General features: G+C 31.2%; 1 protein-coding gene across 3 annotated transcripts in view; it reads left to right on the forward strand.

The window, feature by feature from the left end:
* The window catches only part of LOC114328896 (RUN and FYVE domain-containing protein 2), a 143,564-nt gene that overhangs the window by 64,869 nt on the left and 58,638 nt on the right, over nt 1-20,057 (forward strand). For all 3 annotated transcript variants that reach the window (XM_028277876.2, XM_028277877.2, XM_028277875.2), the window contains exons 6-7: nt 1,363-1,675; nt 4,434-4,574. In XM_028277876.2, the coding sequence (XP_028133677.1) occupies nt 1,363-1,675; nt 4,434-4,574 (454 nt within the window). The remainder of the gene's footprint in view (nt 1-1,362; nt 1,676-4,433; nt 4,575-20,057) is intronic.

Genomic DNA, 20,057 nt, shown 5'->3' on the forward strand with positions numbered 1-20,057 from the left:
GGCCATTAGTTGTCGAGGCATTAGCTAAATAAAAAAACCTCATAGAAGAGTAATTATTGTTAACAAAATCCACAAGGAAAAGAAAAATTTTTGTTGGCTGTATACCATCAATCACAAAAATTGGAAAAAATCCTTTGTAAAAGGTATAAAATTTTTATTAAAAACCCCTTTAAGGGCTACATCATAACAAAGCGTTTTCGATTTTATAAAAAATCATCATCAGTGTTAGACCTAAAAGTAAGTATAACCGTTTTAATGAATGTAAAGTTGATATTTAAATTTTGACGAAGGTTTAAACAAGTTGGTTATACTTACAGATTCGATGCTAGCTGAGCCGCCAAAGAAATATTCGGGTAAAAATCCTTTGGATATGATATGGATGCATTAAAGGTGCATACTTAAATAAAATGCCTTAGGATGGATACATGGCAACAAGGATAATGCCCTTAGGTAAGGTATTGAATTTCCCAACACGTGGGATGCAAATTGAGTTGTTTACATTCCAATGACTTAATGGCAACTAAATGCAAATTGAGTGATGTTTCTGAAAGGTGTCAAAAACAAACCGACAATGTGACGTAGAAGTTACCCTGTATTACTATAGCCAACTAATTGTAATAAAAGATTTTTTTTTAAATTTCCAACAGTAATAGCAAACATCAACAAAGTTGTGGCTATAATTACATTTACCTTAATTATGTAAGATGTAGAGTATAAAATGATTTTATAATGACAGTTAAGGCAAATAGAGAATTAGGCAGAATGTATGCAGCCATGTATACATAATTAAAATGAAGTTGAATTAATTAGCGAATAATGGATCCATTTATGTTAAAGAACATCTAGGACCAAATAATTAAGTGGATCCAATCTGTAAGTATAACCAACTTGCTTTAACCTTAGTCAAAATTTAAATATCAACTTTACATTCATTAAAACGGATATACTTACTTTTAGGTCTAACATTGATGATGATTTTTTATAAAATCGAAAACGTTTTGTTGTGATGTAGCCCTTAAAGGGATTTTTAATAAAAATTTTATACCTTTTACAAAGGATGTTTTCCAATTTTTGTAATTGTTAACAAACAACATATTAAATTTAAAATTGATTCAGGACTAGTTCTCTGTTCTTAAGTAAAACCGTTAAAAATATTTAATATCACACCGATGTGCTTAAAGACAATATGACTACCACATCCAATGTGATATTAAATATTTTTAAGGGTTTTTACCCCAAGATCATAGGCCTAGCCCTGAATCATTTACACACTATCAGTTTTTGAAAACATACACCTGTTGCCGTTTCGACTTCTTGATGTTAATTGATTTTCTTATTTAAAATGTTTTTGTTTTCTTTTAGTGCAACTGTAGCAAACCTCCAAACCAAGGTAGAGTCGCTTACCACCACAAACGCACTGATGAAAGAAGATCTAGCTATAGCCAAAAATAATCTCTTAGCTCTTTACGATGAAAATAGACAACTACGATTAGAATTAGGTAAAGAATCTGATGGATATGCTCTAGGTATTAGTGGTGTACAAATTACTAAAGTAGAGGAAAAGGAAACAAAAGAAATAAGTAAATTAGTTGGTAGTGAAGTAGAGGAATTGAAACATAGGTTAGAAGAGGAGAGAAAATTGAGACAAGAAGCTGATAATGAACTTGAAATTCAAGTAAGTGATAGAATAATGTTAACCTTTTTATTTTATACAACTATTGAGACATTGCATGAACATTTGTCAATGATAAAGTTGTGCCTAAAGTCAATCTTTGGGCTTATACTCACAGTCAATCAAAAACAATAATCCGTCGACGATTAAGGGGCTTGTTTTCATTTATTTCAGCATAATGAATGGCATTTTTTGTTTCAATATTTGACAACACTAGAATCAAAATTTACATAATCCAAAAATTCAATTTTCCACAAAACCAGAAAAACAGCTGGAAAAAACTGTTGGATTTAGTTACTTTTGACGCTTATTTTCAAGGATAATGTAAGTTTTGATTACAAGTTTTTGTAACCTCTTGGAAATAATGGAAAATTGAATGCTTAATTATTACTCTTACCCGAAGTAACAACAGAAATAATAATAATTATGAAATAATTTCATTATACAAAGAGTTATCTTTTTTTAATAGAAACTATAAAATGTAGCTGTCGTTGAAAATTAGTATTAAACTATCACTCTAATATCCTCTTTTCTTATCCCACACATTTCACCTTCTTGTCTTTCGGATTTGACAGCATTTTCAACAAAGTGAACATAAAATTCAAGTTCATAAAATTAAAATTCAGTTCTATTGTTTTTCGAAATGCTTCTTTAAGAGGTTGCCAATGTCCTTCTTTTTTGCTGCAGTGACCTCATTCTTATTTGCCATTACTTGTGGAAAGTTAATAAAATATTTTCCTGGTTTCATTAAGCTTAAGTAAACTTAGAGATCACATCTCTAACTAATTTCTCGTAGAAGACTGTTTGATTTTTTCTGAATGAAAATTCTCTTTACTTTTGAAATTTGGAAATGTCGTTTTTTTTACTTCTTTATGTTCAAAATTTAGATTTTGAAGTTACCAACTTCAACTTCACGTCCAATAATTTTCAAAATTGCATATTTGGCAATGATATTATAAACTTCATAAATAGTCACAGTAGTAGAATTCTTAGTCCGACCTGAACATCTATCTGATACAATCCTTATGGCCTTATAATTTGACAGATCAGTGGAGGCCATGGAAATCATATATTTGAATCTTTTGGGAATTCATTCTCAGTCTAGCAATATGCTGTCACATTCTCTGGTGTAAGTTTGGCTTTGCTATTTTCTTCCAAGATTATGCACATACACTTGCCTACTATAGTATGTACTCTGGTCAGGAACCTTGGGCAGTGGTATGCTTCTTTTCATGAGCATTTTTCAGTGCATCACAAGTGATAGAAAAAGAGGTAAGTCCGTGATAATATACATTTATAACTTTTATTTTAACATGACATTTTAGTTAAATCTGACAGTTGTCACATTTTATTTGCAATTTGGCATAAAAACAAATTAATTGTGTTTATTGCATTTATAAAATGGTATTTTCTTTGATTTGTATAGTCTTATAAATCGTACAGATTATATTCGTAGATGTATTATATAATTCGTAAATAATTTTTTTTCAATTATAGCGCCATCTATCGACAACTAGAATAAATGTTATAAATGTCTCTAATCACAGACGTGCCTTTTTTCTCTCACATACAATTTAATGCGTTAGAAAGAAATCGAAAAACTGTGACGCACTGAAAGATGCCTATGAGGAAAAGAATAGATTTTTTTAATCAAACTATAAAATTAATGTGTCTTTAAATAGTCCATGTTTAGTTTGAGAGCACCAATACATTCCTGTCGAGTGGTTTTACCGGTATACAGTGAGCACGTAAAGGTTGGAATAAATTCATTTTCTCGAGAATGGACGATTTTGGAAAAAAATCCCAAAACAGGTCAATTTTTATTTTTAAATTGCGACTTTTTGGCATATGTATCATACTAGTGTCGTCACCCATATGGGCGTGATGACGTCATCTTAAAAAAATTTGAAGAGAAATCCTCAGACAGGTCGATTTTTATTCTTAAATTAGGACTTTTTAGCATATATATAATACTAGTGACGTCATCCATCTGGGCATGATGACGTAATCGATGATTTTTTTAAATGAGAATAGGGGTCGTGTGATAGCTCATTTGAAAGGTAATTTAATTCTCTGTTCAGTAATATAAACATTAACATATTTATTTATACAGAGTGTCCAAAAAAAAATATTGAATTAAATTTATTGACATAAAAGGAAGAATGTGTGTAATTTATTTAACTCACAATACATTTTACTGCTATCAAAATACAGGAAATAATGTTTATTTGACAAATAAATATTGTTTTTTGCTTAAATTCAATATCAAAGCCGCCACTCACCTTCCTCTGGACAGTGTGAACATTTAGTTTAAGCGAAAAGCAATGAATATTTTTCAAATAAACATTTTTTTCTGTTTTCTGAGAGCAGTAAAATGTATTTTGGATTAAATAAATTACATGCATTCTTCTTTTTATGTCAATAAATTAAATTAAAAAAATGTTTTCTTGGGCACCCTGTACAAATAATTATGTAAATGTTTATATTACTGAATAGAGAATTAAATTACCTTTCAAATGAGCTATCACACGACCCCTATTCCCATTTAAAAAAATCGTCGATGACGTCATCACGCCCAGATGGATGACGTCACTAGTATGATATGTATGTCAAAAAGTCGTAATTTAAAAATAAAAATTGACCTGTTTCGGGATTATTTTCCAAAATTGTCGATTCTCTAGATAATGAATTTATTCCAACCGTTACGTGCTCACTGTCGTATATTAGATAATTACTTATCTCTTAATGCTATTTTTTTTAGATGTGCATGAAAGCAGAAATGGAAGTAGCGATGAAACTGCTAGAAAAAGATATACACGAAAAACAGGATACAATAATATCCTTAAGACGACAGCTAGATGACATCAAATTAATTAACTTAGAAATGTACAAGAAACTTCAGGTAAGTGGGTAAACAAATATTATGCATCTATAGGGCAGTCGATGAGAGCAAGAACAGGTTATTTTACCTCCGAATTCTATCCTACTGCATGGATTGTAATGAAATTTTAGGAATAGCCTGAAAATATCTCCTTATTCAAAGTCTACCCTATGCCGATGTGTGCTTTTGTCTTGGGGGTGGTTCCCACCCCGTCTCGGGGGTGGAAAATTTTTTTGTTAAACAACTACGGAAGTTGCTAGAGAACCCAATTTTAAGCAAAAACTGTTCTATAATTTTTTTTCGAAAACTCGATACTTTTTGAGTTATTCGTGGTTGAAAATTGACCATTTTCTTTGAAATATAACACCTTTTCAAACGGTTTTTTGCGAATACATACCTTAAAAACAATGCATCTAACTAAAAAAATTATATAAAACGTTTTTGTAGCTCATAAAAAACAAAGAGATTCGTTCCTTCTTCAATCTTCTAGTTATAACACAAAAAGAGATATGGTAGATAAAAAGAATTTGTTTTTTTTTTTGGTGCATGCTCAAAGCAGTGTATTCACCTTGAAATAACAGAGAAACGGTCGATTTTATGTATATAATACCTTTTATTGTGCTTGAAAAGTCCTTTCAAATAAGCAATATTAAATGTCGAATTTTAAGAAAAAAATTGAGAAGTATATTTAACCCCTCACAAACAAGAATTTAAATGCATCGTTTTCCTTCTACAATACATTTTACTGCAGTGTCATTTTTATGTTCAAAAAGTTGAGCGGGTTTAAAATGAATGGTTTTTGAAAAAAATAAGAACAAATTATAGAGCGCATATTTAAATTTTCTTAAAAATCTTCTTTTTTTCATGTAACTTGAAAATGATAAGAGATACTGTTATAAAAAATAAAATCAAAATGTTTATCTAGAAGAAACCTTTATTTTTGTATGGCATCTTTTTTTGGCATCTCTTATCATTTTCGTGTTACATGGAGAAAAAGGATGATTTTTAAGAAAATTTAAAAATGCGCTCAATAATTTGATCTTATTTTTTTCAAAAAACATTCTAGTCCAGGGCGCATCTGTTTTGAGATGGACGTTGAGAGGTGACTCAAATTTTTTTGCAGAAATTGCTTGAAAATAAATCAAATAATAATATTTGAGTTATCCTCCCTCTCAAAAAGGTCCGGAACATTGTTTAAATAATCAAAATGTCAAAAATTGAAGGAAAAATTCGATTTTTTTCTTCGTTTTTTGATTATAACTTTAAAAGTATTCATTTCCGAGAAAAGTTGTACTGACATAAAAGTTGCGCAATTAAATTTCCTACAATACAGAATTGGTTAAAAATTTGAAAAATAGTCACCCTAGTTGCAAAATAGCAATAATTGCGAAAAAACCATACAAAAACAAGTATTCGCATTTTACGTTTTTCAACCATTTATGCTGCACTTAGAACCTTCATATTTCAGCTAGAAAAACTTTATGATACAGTAAAACAATACTGTAAATTTCATTAAGATCGGTTTAATAGATTTTGCAAAATAAATTTTGAAATCCAGCTTTCGCAAAAAAAATTCATTTTTGCAGAATGTTACAGGACTGAAAATAAAGCAGATAACAAGTTGAATTTTTTTTTGCTTATAGAAGTGTACTGTACCTTTCATTTGAAATTTTCAAAATTAAAATCGATTAATTATCACGGCGTCAGAAAATTTTTAAAATAAACAATAATTTTTGGTGCTACGCGCAGGACAGCGGTGTTCGATTCACACAAGTTGATTTCCACCAAAATTTCTTCCAATCTTTATCTAATATATTATTTTCTTACTCTATATTTTGTTATATTTTAATTCCACAAAAATCAAACTAATTTTATTATTGTTTGTGAAATGTTGTTTAACAATTGCATATGTTTAAAAATAATAAACTTTTATTATTTAAGTTAAAATATATGAACAAAGAAAGTTTTTGCTAATAAAAGTGTTATTTCAAAGGATAGAGTATGTGTTTTTATTTTGCAATAAACAAATTTATTTATTTATATCGAAATGTAATAAAAATTAAAAGGTATCAATCATTATCAAAGGTCATTGGAATGCCCAATCAGAGCAAACTATCCGCTGTCCTGCGCGTAGCACCAATAATTAATGTTTATTTAAAAAAATTCCTGACGCCGTGGTGTTAATCGATTTTAATTTTGCAAAATTGCAAATGAAAGGTACACTACACTTCTATATGCAAAAAAAATTTCAACTTGCTGTCTGCTTTATTTTCAGTCCTGTAACATTTTGAAAAAATAAATTTTTTTTAAGAAAGCTGGATTGCAAAATTTATTTTGCAAAATCTATTGAACCGATCTTAATGAAATTTACAGTACTATTTTAATGTATCAGAAAGTTTTTCAGGGTGAAATATGAAGGTCCTAAGTGTAGCATAAATGGTTGAAAAACGTAAAATGCGAATACTTGTTTTTGTATGTTTTTTTCACAATTATTGCTATTTTGCAACAAGGGTGACTATTTTTTAAATATTTAGCCAATTCTGTATTATAGGAAATTTAATTACGCAACTTTTATGTCAGTACAACTTTTCTCGGAAATAAATACTTTTAAAGTTATAATCAAAAAACCAAGAAAAAAATCGAATTTTTCCTTAATTTTTTGACATTTTGATTATTTAAACAATGTTCCGGACCTTTTTGAGAGGGAGGATAACTCAAATATTATTATTTGATTTATTTTGAAGCAATTTCTGCAAAAAAATTTGAGTCACCTCTCAACGTCCAAATGTACTAATATTTTTACAGATGCGCCCTGGTCTATTCATTTTTAACCTACCCAACTTTTTGAACATAAAAAGAAAACTATAGTAAAATGTATTGTAGAAGGAAAACGATGCATTTAAATTCTTGTGGATGAAGGGTTAAATATACTTCTCATTTTTTTCTTAAAATACGTTAGTCATCAAATTTTTTACAGTTTATCTCGCATAGTTTGAATGTAATCTACATTTAATATTGCTTATTTTAAAGGTCTTTTCAAGCACAACAAAAGTTATTGGTAGTATTATACACCTAAAATCGACCGTTTCTCTGTTATTTCAAGTTAAATACACTGATTTGAGCATGCACCAAGAAAACAAGTTTTTTTCACTTACCATATCTCTTTTTGTGTTATAACTAGAAGATTCATAAAGGAAAGAATCTTTGTTATTTTATAAGCTACAAAAATGTTTTATATAGTTTTTTTAGTTAGATGCATAGTTTTTAAGGTATTCGCAAAAAACCGTTTGAAAAGGTGTTATGTTTCAATGAAAATGGCCAATTTTCAACCAGGAATAACTCAAAAAGTATCGAGTTTTTGAAAAAAAATTATAGAACAGTTTTTGCTTAGTATTAGGTTCTCTAGCAACTTCCGTAGTTATTTAAGCAAAAAAATTTCCACCTCCGAGAAGGGGTGGGAACCGCCCCCAAAACAAAAGCACACATCGGCATAGGATAGACTTTGTTTCTTGGGCTATTCCCTACTTACTGTGAAAATACACGTAAATCGATATAGTAGGATAGAATTCGGAGCCACATACCCTCATTGACTGCCCTACTACCAGTATCCCCCGTTTTTGATTCATATTGAAAACTTATGTTTATTTATTTAGCCTTCTCGCCAATATTTTGCATGTATTTAACTGTGCTAAAACTTCCCGTTTTTTATGTAATCCCTGTTTTGCTACGTTCATAGTTTGTAGCAAGTTAAACACTCGCCTAGTTAATTTTATTGAAAATTATCATTAGTAAAATTGGACGGCGTTATGCATAACTCGACCAAGCGCCAAAACATAGTTTTGAGATAAATGGCTTCAAAGTTTATCGTTTCTTAAAAATGCGTTTATTAACATATTTGCACAAAATTTTAACAGAAGAATGATCACCTCTAACTCTTTTTGGTTGCAAAGTTTCAATATAATCGCACCTACGATATTCTAGAAAAAAAAATAAAATGTCGCTTGGTCTACTTATGCTTTAAATATATTTTAGGAAGTTTAGCTGTTATACATTACTAGACCAACTACCATTTATGTCGTTTGGTCAATTAATGCAAAACAAAATATTGCGATATGCCTCTTGTAATCACTAAATAAATAAACTAGTATTTTTTTAATTGTTATGTTAAACGTGTATTGCTAAATTATAATCAATTCAATTATCATTAAATATATTTTTTGCATTTTATTGCTCTAAATTTATTTTACCATTCAATAGCGTTAATTCCAATGCAGTTAAAATTATCTCAATAAAAAATTGGAGTATACAAAGTTCTTAAAATTGCGGTAAAATCTTTTTTTGCATCTATACCTTTTTTTATTGCCAAGACTGTGTTGTCATGTAAAATGATATTTATTTATCTATTAACTTGCAGTAGGGACCATTGACAATTCATAAATTTAGTTTTGTTGAATTGTTAAAAATCTGTTGTTATTCGAAGCGTTAGTGTACTAAACAGCGGTACATAGATACCTTTCTTTATTGCTCAGCCAGTGTTAAGACATTGTAAAATGAGATTTATTTTTTAATAACTTGCAGCAGTCCGAACCATTTGACAATCGATACGAATTGAATTTTCTAGAATTTTCAGTATTTTGTTTTTATACAATGCGTAAGGGTATTTGAAGCAGTCTGAAGTAAATCATGTTTTTTTATTCTTAGAATTATTTTATGCCTTATATAGGTATAGAGATTTTATATACTTAGAATTATTTGTATTTTTAATTTAATTATACATAAAAACAACATTTTCACTTTAAAACAATTCGATCATTTTTTGACCGAAACTTCAAAATTAATGTGTACATTAAGGGGTACAAAAATGTTATTCTGTCCAAACGCTTATAGGTCTGGATTCCGCGTATGAAAAAAAAGTTGATTAATAGCAAGCTGAAAATTTGTTAATAGCTTAAGGGTGTCTAGTCGGATAAACTTTGTTATATGAGAACACTGGAACAGGGGCAGTTTTAATTGTGGAACAGGTTAAAAATGTGGAACGTTCAGACTACGAAAACGGCACATTTATTTTGTCCTACAGAACAGACTTAAACTCTCCGAACAGAGATTAAACTCTCATGCTAAAATCAGACTGCTATTTATCACCTGTCATAATTCCTGTTATTTAACATATTCTACATGTTCCACTCATTAAAACGCCCATTTGGTGATAAATAGCAGTCTGATTTTTGCATGAGAGTTTAATCTCTGTTCGGAGAGTTTAAGTCTGTTCTGTCGGACAAAATACATGTGCCGTTTTCGTGGTCTGACCGTTCCAAATTTTTAACCTGTTCCAATATTAAAACTTCCCCTGTTCCAGTGTTCCCATATATCAAAGTTTGTCGGACTAGACACCCTTAAGCTATTAACACATTTTCAGCTTGCTATTAATCAACTTTTTTTTCATACGCGGGATCCAGACCTATTAGTTAAGCATAACCAGACCAAAGTCGGCGCTTAGTCTACTATTGCGAAACTAAGAATGGGTGTTATGGATATAGTCTTGTTATGCAAAACTAAAAACCCTTAATAGACAGAATGTCGCTTGGTTTAATTTTGTTTTTCTTAGTAACCGTTAACGTAACAATAACAGGGATTTTTTCCAAGATATTTTTAGCTATGTGTCACCAGAATCCGCTGTTATCTCGATTTTAAAGAAATGGCGCTTGGTCGAGTTATGCATAACGCCGTCCAATTGATTATTAGTAATAGTCGAGGAAATGAAACTGAAAAAATGGCAAAACCTCGCAATTTTTTCGTCCAGCATCGATTTGTACAAAAGTTTGGGATTAGGCTCATTTCACCCTCTAGTTCATTTTCTAAATTAAGCCGTTGTACGCTTTTGGTTTTTTAAGGGAGAAAACTACCCCTAAAAAAACTACTTTTAAAAGATTATAAAATAACATTTTAAACTTTAATATTGTCAACATTTGGTTCCTATTAGTTACATAATTATTGTTTTATGCTTTAAGATATACTATCATAATATTTCAACCCTTAAAACCACCCTTGTTGGAGCTATATATTAAAAATTACTTATCCTAAAAGAATAATTTCGGCTTGCATCGATTTACATAAAAATTTGGGATTAGGATCATCTCACCCTGTACTTCATATTCTATAACATGCTCAAGGGCGTCGATTATTTTTAGGGGTGTACACTAGGGTGCATCGAAAGAGGCGAAAAAAAAATGTTTCTTTGCGATGGAAAAGTAATATCTCACAAAAGTTGCCCAATCAACTGTTAAGTATTCTGGTAAAATTTTTTCGAAATTGGAAAATATCTTCTGCCCCCCCAAGACAATTAAAAATTTTAAAAAAATGTTAACAGATGACAAAAATTTTTATTTCGAAACGAAAATGTAATAGCTCATAAAAGTTGCTTAACGCACTATTTAGTATTTTAGTAAAATTGCGTTGAAATAAAAAAATATTTTCTGCCCCCCACGGCAACTAAAAATTAGAAAAAATACATTAATATGCGAATTTCTTTTGTAAGGGAAATGTAATACCTTATAGAACTTGAATAAATAAATTCGGTTTAAATTGGAACATGTTTTCTGGTTTCACAACGTAATTAAAAAATTTACTTAAGAAAAGTATACTAAAACATTCTTTTTATAACAAAATAGCCTAACTTATCCGTCTCCCTGACGTCACCCAAGTTTTTTAATACTACAATAAATATAAATAAAGCCAAGTACAAAATTAGGTATATAAATATTACAAAAAAATATGGTAAAAGCATTATATTCGAAGGTCTTCCGATTTAGCATTAAAGTGGGGCATAGTTTTTCTGGAATTAATTCGAGTTTTTATAAATCCATCCCTCGAATACGCTCCACAAACTGCTAGAGAAGCTTGTGTCACAAGTTTAACACATCGTTCTACACATTGTTTGTGGCAGTGGGTAAAAGGGTGTAAGTTAGAATTCTTAATAAAATCTCGCAGATTGTCACTCGAAAATCTAGAGAATATAGATGGTTCTGTAGTAAGGTTAGGTAAGTTCTTGTTAGTTAAGTAACTCAAAGTAGTCGTTTGAATCAAAATTTTTAAGGAGAAAGTTTTGAAGACCCTACGTTTTTTGATTTGGTCACTGGAAAACTTCTTTTGATGCCCAAGGGGTAGATCATTTGAATGTCGCAGACATACAAACCACTAAAGCGGTTTTTTAAAATGTTCTTCTAACAGCCGTATTACATCACCCTTAACGCCAGTATTTATGACTGTTTCGTCACATGCAATAGCTGGATTTGTTACTTTCTGATATACCAGACAGCGGATACCCATATCCGAAATATTTGCACCCTGGCTGATGCACAAGTGTTATGTGTTCTTCCACGATCGATTGACCATAAAACTTGGTACTGTTTTTTACTTGAGCTAAAGTTTTGTCTTTGCGTCGCCGGTAACTTTCTTCTTTTACCGTTGTTCTCTCTGATTATATTTGTTTTTGTTTTCCCTATCAATCGAGCTTATCACCATTTTTCTGGTACCTCTTTGATTTAATAGAAATTCGCGCTCATCCAGAGGCACTTTTTGAGATTTGCTACTAAGAAAATTTACTTTTGTTCTTAAAGCATTGAATTTTATTTTTGTAAAATTCACTGTTTTGCCTGTTCTTAAATGGTTTCATAAGTTTCATATATTTGTCATGGTAGGCTTTTAAAAGCTGAATAATTCTTGTATGTTAAATTATTGCAATTAAAGCCTTTTCCCATATTTCCTTCAATTTAATTGCAACCTGTTCGGCAGTACCAGAAAATTCTGGCTCTTTCTTAAGGAGTTTTTTATCCTCTTGCAACCCCAAAACTTTATCGCTTGTTTGTATTTCGGTAAAACATTTTCAGGTATATTTGGCGGATGCCTAAAAATGGGGCGGTCCACAGCACATCTTGATTTTATTCCCCATCGTCCTGGTTTATCTCTTTTAAAAATCTTTAATTTACAAACAACAATAATAACAAAGTAAGGCATCGCACCAAACATAAGTGAAAATTACACGCACGGACTCACGAAGCGGGACATTTCAAAGGGGTTGGGAAGACTGAAAAAATACATAAAACTTTAAATATCGTTTAAATTTGTAATTGACAAAATTTTAAGTTTTCTTTAATTGATCTTAGATCGACTTAGCACATATTTTATTCCAAATAATATAAATTGAAATTTCCATAAAAATCAGATATTTAATAAAATTCAAGGTCGTTGGGGGGGGGGGGCAGAAAATTGGCTTAGAAAAAAAAATTAAAAATACTAATATGCTGAAAAATAACACAAGCAACTTTTTTACGCTATTAGATATAACATTTCCAACTTTTATTTTTTCGATGCACCCTAGTGTACACTACCCTTATTGTCAAAAATTATATAAAAACATTGTAAACTTAAATATGGGTAAAATTTGGTTTTGATTGGCTAAAAATAATGATTGTTTTATGCTTTAGGATATAATATCATAATATTTCAGCCCTTAAAAACCACCCTAAGAACATTACAATTTTTGAAAGTAGATAATTAATAGATCTATACAGAAAAAAAGTCGAAATAAAAAATTACAAAAACATTTATTTACACAAAAATACGATTTTAATTTTTACAATGGGAAATAAGCCACAATATTATTAAAAAATGATTTTTTATTAACGTTTCGACGCCAAAATCGGGTGTCGTTGTCAAAATACAAAATACTACTAATATAAACAAAAATGTTGTTGCTTAGTAAAAAAATTCTTCTAATAATTTATTTAATTTGACTCATTTATATCGGCAATTCAGATACATATGATACATTTTAAAGTAGAAGACTTTAAAATGATATTGCCAATATTTATGAGTTGCGTTCCTGGGACGACTTTACTGAAAGATAGTTCATTCGATTACATGAAATCAACCCCAACTCAAGAATATCCGTCACAAAAAAAAATCATAGCATGTGATCTGTCTTTAAAAAGACAACCACATGCAACGGTGACATTAAAATTCTCGTGTTAGAGATCTCATAGTAAATCACGAGGGAAAACCAGGAAAAACCTCGTGATACTATCCCGATATCGTAAGTATTTGGTCTTACATTTAATTTACTCTCAACACTAATACCAAATTCCGACTTTACTATAATTTTGTTTAAATTATAAATAATATCATAATACATGGATATATAAGTAATACTAAAATATAAAATATGTACTAACTCGACTATTGACTTACTAATTGTGGTATTTTCTTTCTATTGACTTCCTCTTTCAGTATGGGTATCCACATCCTACTGCATTCCACCGAGGAATTTGCGACACAATTGGTTTCGTTTAGCATAATTAGAGCCGCTTCTTTGATTTTTCTCTTTTTACTATCTGTTTCTTTCAGGACTATACTTGAATCTCTCCACTGAACTCTATGTTCATTATCCCATGCGTGTTGACATATTTGAGATCTATCAAATTCTCTATTTTTAATATAAGATTGATGTTCACTTATTCTAACGTTTAATGGTCTTGATGTTTCACCTATATAAAACTGTTCGCATTCACAAGGTATTTTATAAATACAATTCTTTGTCCTTTCTTGTTCATTGTTAGGTTTAGTTTTAGATAGAATAGATCTCAATGTGTTGGTTGTTTTGAATGTTGTTGAAATGTTGAATTTATTTCCTATTGTTTTAAGTTTCTCGGATAGTCCTTTTATGTATGGTATTGGTATTTTCCTCGTATTATTTCTTGTGAATGTTGTAGGATCCCGTTCTATGTTGTTCTGTTCCATTCGATCCAATCTTGACAATTCCTTATTTATAAACGATAAAGGATAATCATTTTTTAATAAAACAGATGTTAAGAATTGTTTTTCTTCTAAAAATGAATTTTCGTTAGAACAAGTAATTTTGGCTCTATCATATAAGGATTTTATGATTCCCTTTTTAACGTTGATGTTGTGATTTGATTTGTAATTGAGATATCTGTTGGTATGTGTTGGTTTTCTATACACTTGAGTCTCATATCCAGTATCCTTCTTTGAGACTAAAACATCATTTTTTAATAATATTGTGGCTTATTTGCCATTGTAAAAATTAAAATTGTAAAAATGCCACAAGAAAATAGCTTCAGAACAACATTACAAAAATACGAATTTACAAATATGTAGAAGTACAAATACAAATAGTTTTTAAGTCATTTTCCAGTATACGAACCAGTTCTGTGGTATTATATACATGCATTGAAAATGTTCCATAAGGGGACTATTCGAATATTTCAAAAAAAAAATCGTTTTACAACATAGCTCCTTTATTTTTGGCGATAAAAAGTTTTTTCAAAAATGATTTTGTAGAATTTTTGAAGAGCTATAAGACTGTGTAAATTAAATTGCGTTAGATCCCTCAGTTTTTAATTGGGGTGGGTTTAAAGGTCTCGAATAAGGGGGTGTTTGCTCGTAAATAGAGGTTTTAAACAGCTGTATCTCGCTAACTATTCACTATAATGAAAATATTTGCACAATAAATTACAATTGCAATATTAGTTATTAAAAAAGCTACAATTTAGTAATCTATTATTTTTTTCGTATCTCCAGTATTTTCGGAGATATTTTGAAGTAAAAGGTAAAAAATACGAAATTGCAAAAAATCTTTTTTCCTTTAAACTCCAATTTTTCTAAAATTAGACCTTTTAAAGACGTCTTGGATGTATTGACAAAACAAATATACATACAAGGAATTGCAGAAAGCTGAAAACCCATTTTTAGTTAGGAGGGTAGTTAGGGGGTTCTTTTCACTGATTTTTTCGTAGAGAAAAGCAGGTACCGACCTTTTTTTGATCATAAGTCGTTCTATTTTCGTGTTATTTTTTTATTATTATTCTTTGAAAGGTTTAATTGTATACTTGCAAAAAGATAATTTAAGTTTTCCTGTTATTTGGCTTTGAATATTTCAAATTATGCATGTGACGAGAAAAGCTAACCTTTCACCTGCCGTATCTAGGTTTGGGTTGGTAATAAAGATATTATAGAAAAATAATTTAGTTTGTGTTACTAAAAGATACAATTTTGTTATCTGCAGTTTTTTTGATTAAATGCATATTTTTCTAGGTATTCTCAAAAAACCCTCTAAAAAGTCGATTTTTTCGACGATAAACTGTTACTTTCAAGCGCGAATAACTCGAAAAATATTAGTTTTACGAAGAAAATGTAAAAAACATTTTTTTCTTAGAATTACTTTTTACATCAATTTACATGGTTAAAATGTAATAAAAAATTCCCATCCTCGAGATGGGGTCGCAACCACTCTCAAGGTTTTAGCGTACAGCGGCATGATATATAAAATGATCCTTGGACTGTTCCCTACCTTCTGTGAAAATTTCAAGTAAATCCATGCCGGACGAAAAAAATTTTTTTTTTTTTTTTTTGTAAGCATTTATTAACAATCAGAATTACATAATTCTATAAGCTAATTTGATAACAAGTACAATAACATATATCAATGTATTATTGTACACTAAAATGGCGTTATGAGGTACATCACCCAGCGGTTTCACCTCAGTTTCAGCGAAGATCTATGGGCCATAATCTTCGCAATCTTCTGTTGTTTAGTGGCTGTAGTAATGGTAATATTAATTGGTTGGGGTGGTCTTCCAATTTCTCGTGATGTCTGTTGGCTCTTTCTTGAATTACTGTGCTGACTAACGGGATGTTTAGGTCTGTATGAAGGGTTTGGTTGGAAATGTACCACGGGGCATTTGCGATGGTGCGTAGAATTTTTGATTGAGTTCTTTGGATAATTTTTGTGTTTGATTTGCTGGCACAACTCCATAGTTCTATACCGTACGTCCATATAGGTTTGATGACTGTTTTATAAATCAGCAGTTTGTTCTCAATTGAGAGTCGAGATTTTCTACCTATAAGCCAATTAATTTCTTTCACTCTTAACTCAATTTGTTTCTTCTTCTTTAAAATGTGTTGTTTCCAGTTTAATTTAGAATCAAGATGAAGCCCCAGGTATTTGACGATGTTCTGTTGTGGTATGTTGACTTGATTAAGGCTAATATTTGGGCATTGGTCTTTCCTTAGTGTGAAAGTTATATGTGTTGACTTAGTTTCGTTAGCTTTTATCTTCCATTTCTTTAACCACTGTCCAATTTGGTCTAGGTGTTCTTGAAGTTTTAATACTGCAGCTCTTGGATCCTCTTCAGTTGCAAATATTGCTGTGTCATCAGCGAAAGTTCCAATGGTGGTTTGTGGAGAGGTTGGTAAATCGGATGTGTACAGTACATAAAGAAGTGGACCCAATATACTACCTTGTGGGACTCCTGATTGAATTTTGTTACGGTTTGATAGTTCATCCTCCACTTTAGTTTCAAATTCTCTGTGATTTAGATATGATTTTAATAAGTCAAAGTATTTGTTGGGTAGGGATTTTTTGATTTTATAAAGTAATCCTGGGTGCCATACCTTATCAAATGCTTGGCTGATGTCCAGAAAGGCTGCTGTGCAATACTGTTTATTGTCCAAAGCTCTATTAATTACATTTGATATGCGATGGCATTGTTGCACTGTAGAATGACCTTGCCGGAATCCAAACTGGTGTTCTGGGATCCAGTTTTGGAATTCTAGGTCGCTCATAATTCTTTTAAGTAACAGCTTTTCAAGAAGTTTTGACATTATTGGCAGTAGACTTATTGGGCGGTATGATGAAACATCCGTTAAAGCTTTACCAGGTTTCGGTATCATAATTACTTGGGCAATTTTTAGTGATATAGGCCAATAATTAAGTCTTAAGATTGCATTTAATATGTACAATAACTTCATTATACCTTTTTTAGGAAGTTGTTTTAGCATTGTTGCTGTTATGAGATCAGTGCCTGGTGCCTTCTTTTCATTCAAATGATTAATTTCATCTTTGATCTCCTTCGGTGTAATTAAAGTTAGTCGCTCTCGTTGATTAATTGGTAAGGCTAGTTCCTGCTCTACTTCTTGTACTTGGTCATTGTCGTGTGGCTTGAAGACTTCAGTTAGATGTTCAGCAAATAAATCAGCTTTTTCTTTGTTGCTTTTTGCCCATGGTCCTGGTGGTAATGAGTTTTTCCGAATTGGAGGTGAAGTATTTATTGGTTTATTTTTATTTTTGATTGGTTTCCAGATAGAGTTATCTTGACGCGAAAGGTTTGATACATAGTTTTCAAATGAGTTGTTTCTCATCTGTTCTAGAGCTGTTTTTAAGTTTCTTGTTTTGTTATTATAAATTGTCCTGTCGTCTGGTCTGTGAGTTCTTTGCCAAATTGATCTAGCTTTTCGTTTTTCTGCTACTAGTCTTTTTATTTCAAGAGGAATGTTGGTTGAAAATTTTTTTTGTCCAGGTTGAGGGGTAGACTGTTTGGCAGCATTTTGAAGTAAGTTGATTAGATTATTAGTTTCTGTTTCTATTTGTTCGGGAGTTTGCAATCTCACTAGTAGATTTACTTCCTGTTCTATGATTAGCCGGTATGTGTCCCAGTTTGTTTTGAAGTTATGCAGTCGAGATGTTGGTTTTTTGATTATCACCGTTGTGCTAATTGTGGCAATTATGGGACTATGATCTGATGATAAATCAAAACTTGGTACTACATCTGTATATGATTGAGATATTCCGTTTGTAATAAAGAAATCCAATAGGTCTGGTGTTTTATTTGGATCGGTTGGCCAATATGTCGGTGATCCCGTCGATAGGAATGAGTAGCTTTTATCCTGGATAACTTTTGCTAGCTCTCTGCCTTTGGTGGTTGTTAGGCGTGAACCCCATAGCGTATGTTTACAGTTGTAATCTCCACCTGCTATAAATTTTGGCCCTAGAGTTTCGAAAAAGGGTAGAAGATCTTCTTTTGTAAGTCTATGCCTGGGCGGACAATAAATTGCTGTGACAGTTATATCATATGGAAGAGTTTGTATTTTTATCGATGTTGCTTGAATGTGATTTGTTTCGTATTTTAGCATTTCATAATGTTTTATAGTTTCTCTTATCAATATGGCTGAACCTCCGTGGGCTGTACCATCTGGGTGATTTGTGTAATATAATTTATACTTAGGTATCTTGAAGTAGGTTCTGTCTGTAAAATGGGTTTCACTTACTAGTAGTATGTCAATGAAATTTTGTTCCAGAAATAGTTTTATATCTTCTTTATGATTAGGAAGACCATTGGCATTCCATTGGGCAATTCTTATGAACTTAGACATTGTTAGTTTACTTTATTTACTAGCATGGAAATCATGTTGAGCACCATACTGTTTTGTTGCATTAGCTGGTTAAATAAATTTTTAAACTCTTCTAGAAATTTGGTAAGTATACTCGCTGTATCTTCGTTATTGTTCTGATTATTTGCTGCAGCTTGAGCGTAACTTTCATACTGATTCTGAATCCTGGGTTGTGTATATATTCTGGGTTGTGTATGTATTTGATTTATTGCTGGATTTAATACGTTTCCTCTGTTATGATACCTGTTATTAATATTATAAATTTTTTGGTAATGTTCACATCCTTTATAATTTGCGGGGTGATCCCCACCACATAATGCACATTTTGCTGGAGTTTCTCTAGTCTTCTTACAAGTTGTGGTATTGTGGGCTCCTCCGCATTTGACGCATACAAATGGTTTATTGCAATATGACTTGGAGTGACCGTACGATTGGCATCTCATGCATTGTATTATGCGATTTTTGGTTGTTCGGGGAGGTTCAATTTCAATAACTCTATTCTGTAGCCCCCTTAAGTTATACATATCTTTGTTATTTGCTGCCGGTTCGAGATCCACGAAGAACAAATTAAGTGGCTCTTTAGTAATTCTGTGTTGTGCATTTATTATATTTCGAACTTTATGACCCAGTTTTAGGAGTTCGTTTTTTATATCCTCGGTGTTAGTAGAGTGGTGAAGGTATTTTATTACAACTCTATAGGCTCGATCCTGTTTTAACTGATATGTATGGTGATAAATGTTATGTTCATTAAAATATCTAACCATTTTTCTATATGTATCTGGCGTGCCACAACTTAATTTTACGACATTGTTAGTTAAACTTTTTGTATGATATTCTTCCCTTTCTGCTACATCCTTAATTTTTTGTACCATTTTTTGATAGTCTTGTACACCGTGTATGAAAATTGGTGGAGGGTTTGCTGTGTTGTTCTCCTTGGGAGGGACTACTTCATTTTCTAGCGCTTCAAATCTATTTTCTGTTACAATAATATTTGTACTGTTTGCATTGTCTGTTGTTTTTCTGATTTTTCTTCTTTTTGAGCTTCTAATTTCTTGCCAATTGCGAGCCAAAATGCTTCATTTCCTCGACTATAAGAGTGAAAGGGTCATTTTATAATAATACACTTGAGCGTAGATTATCCGAACGTCGATCAACCGAACGACCGGTTATCCGAACTCCCGACTCCCGCGCCCCGCACTCGAGTACTGAGCAAGCGTTAGTAATTAACGCTTAAAATATCTTCAATTGTGTATCCAAAAA

Source organism: Diabrotica virgifera, chromosome 2, assembly GCF_917563875.1.
Source record: "Diabrotica virgifera virgifera chromosome 2, PGI_DIABVI_V3a".
Classification (NCBI taxonomy): Eukaryota; Metazoa; Arthropoda; class Insecta; order Coleoptera; family Chrysomelidae; genus Diabrotica; species Diabrotica virgifera.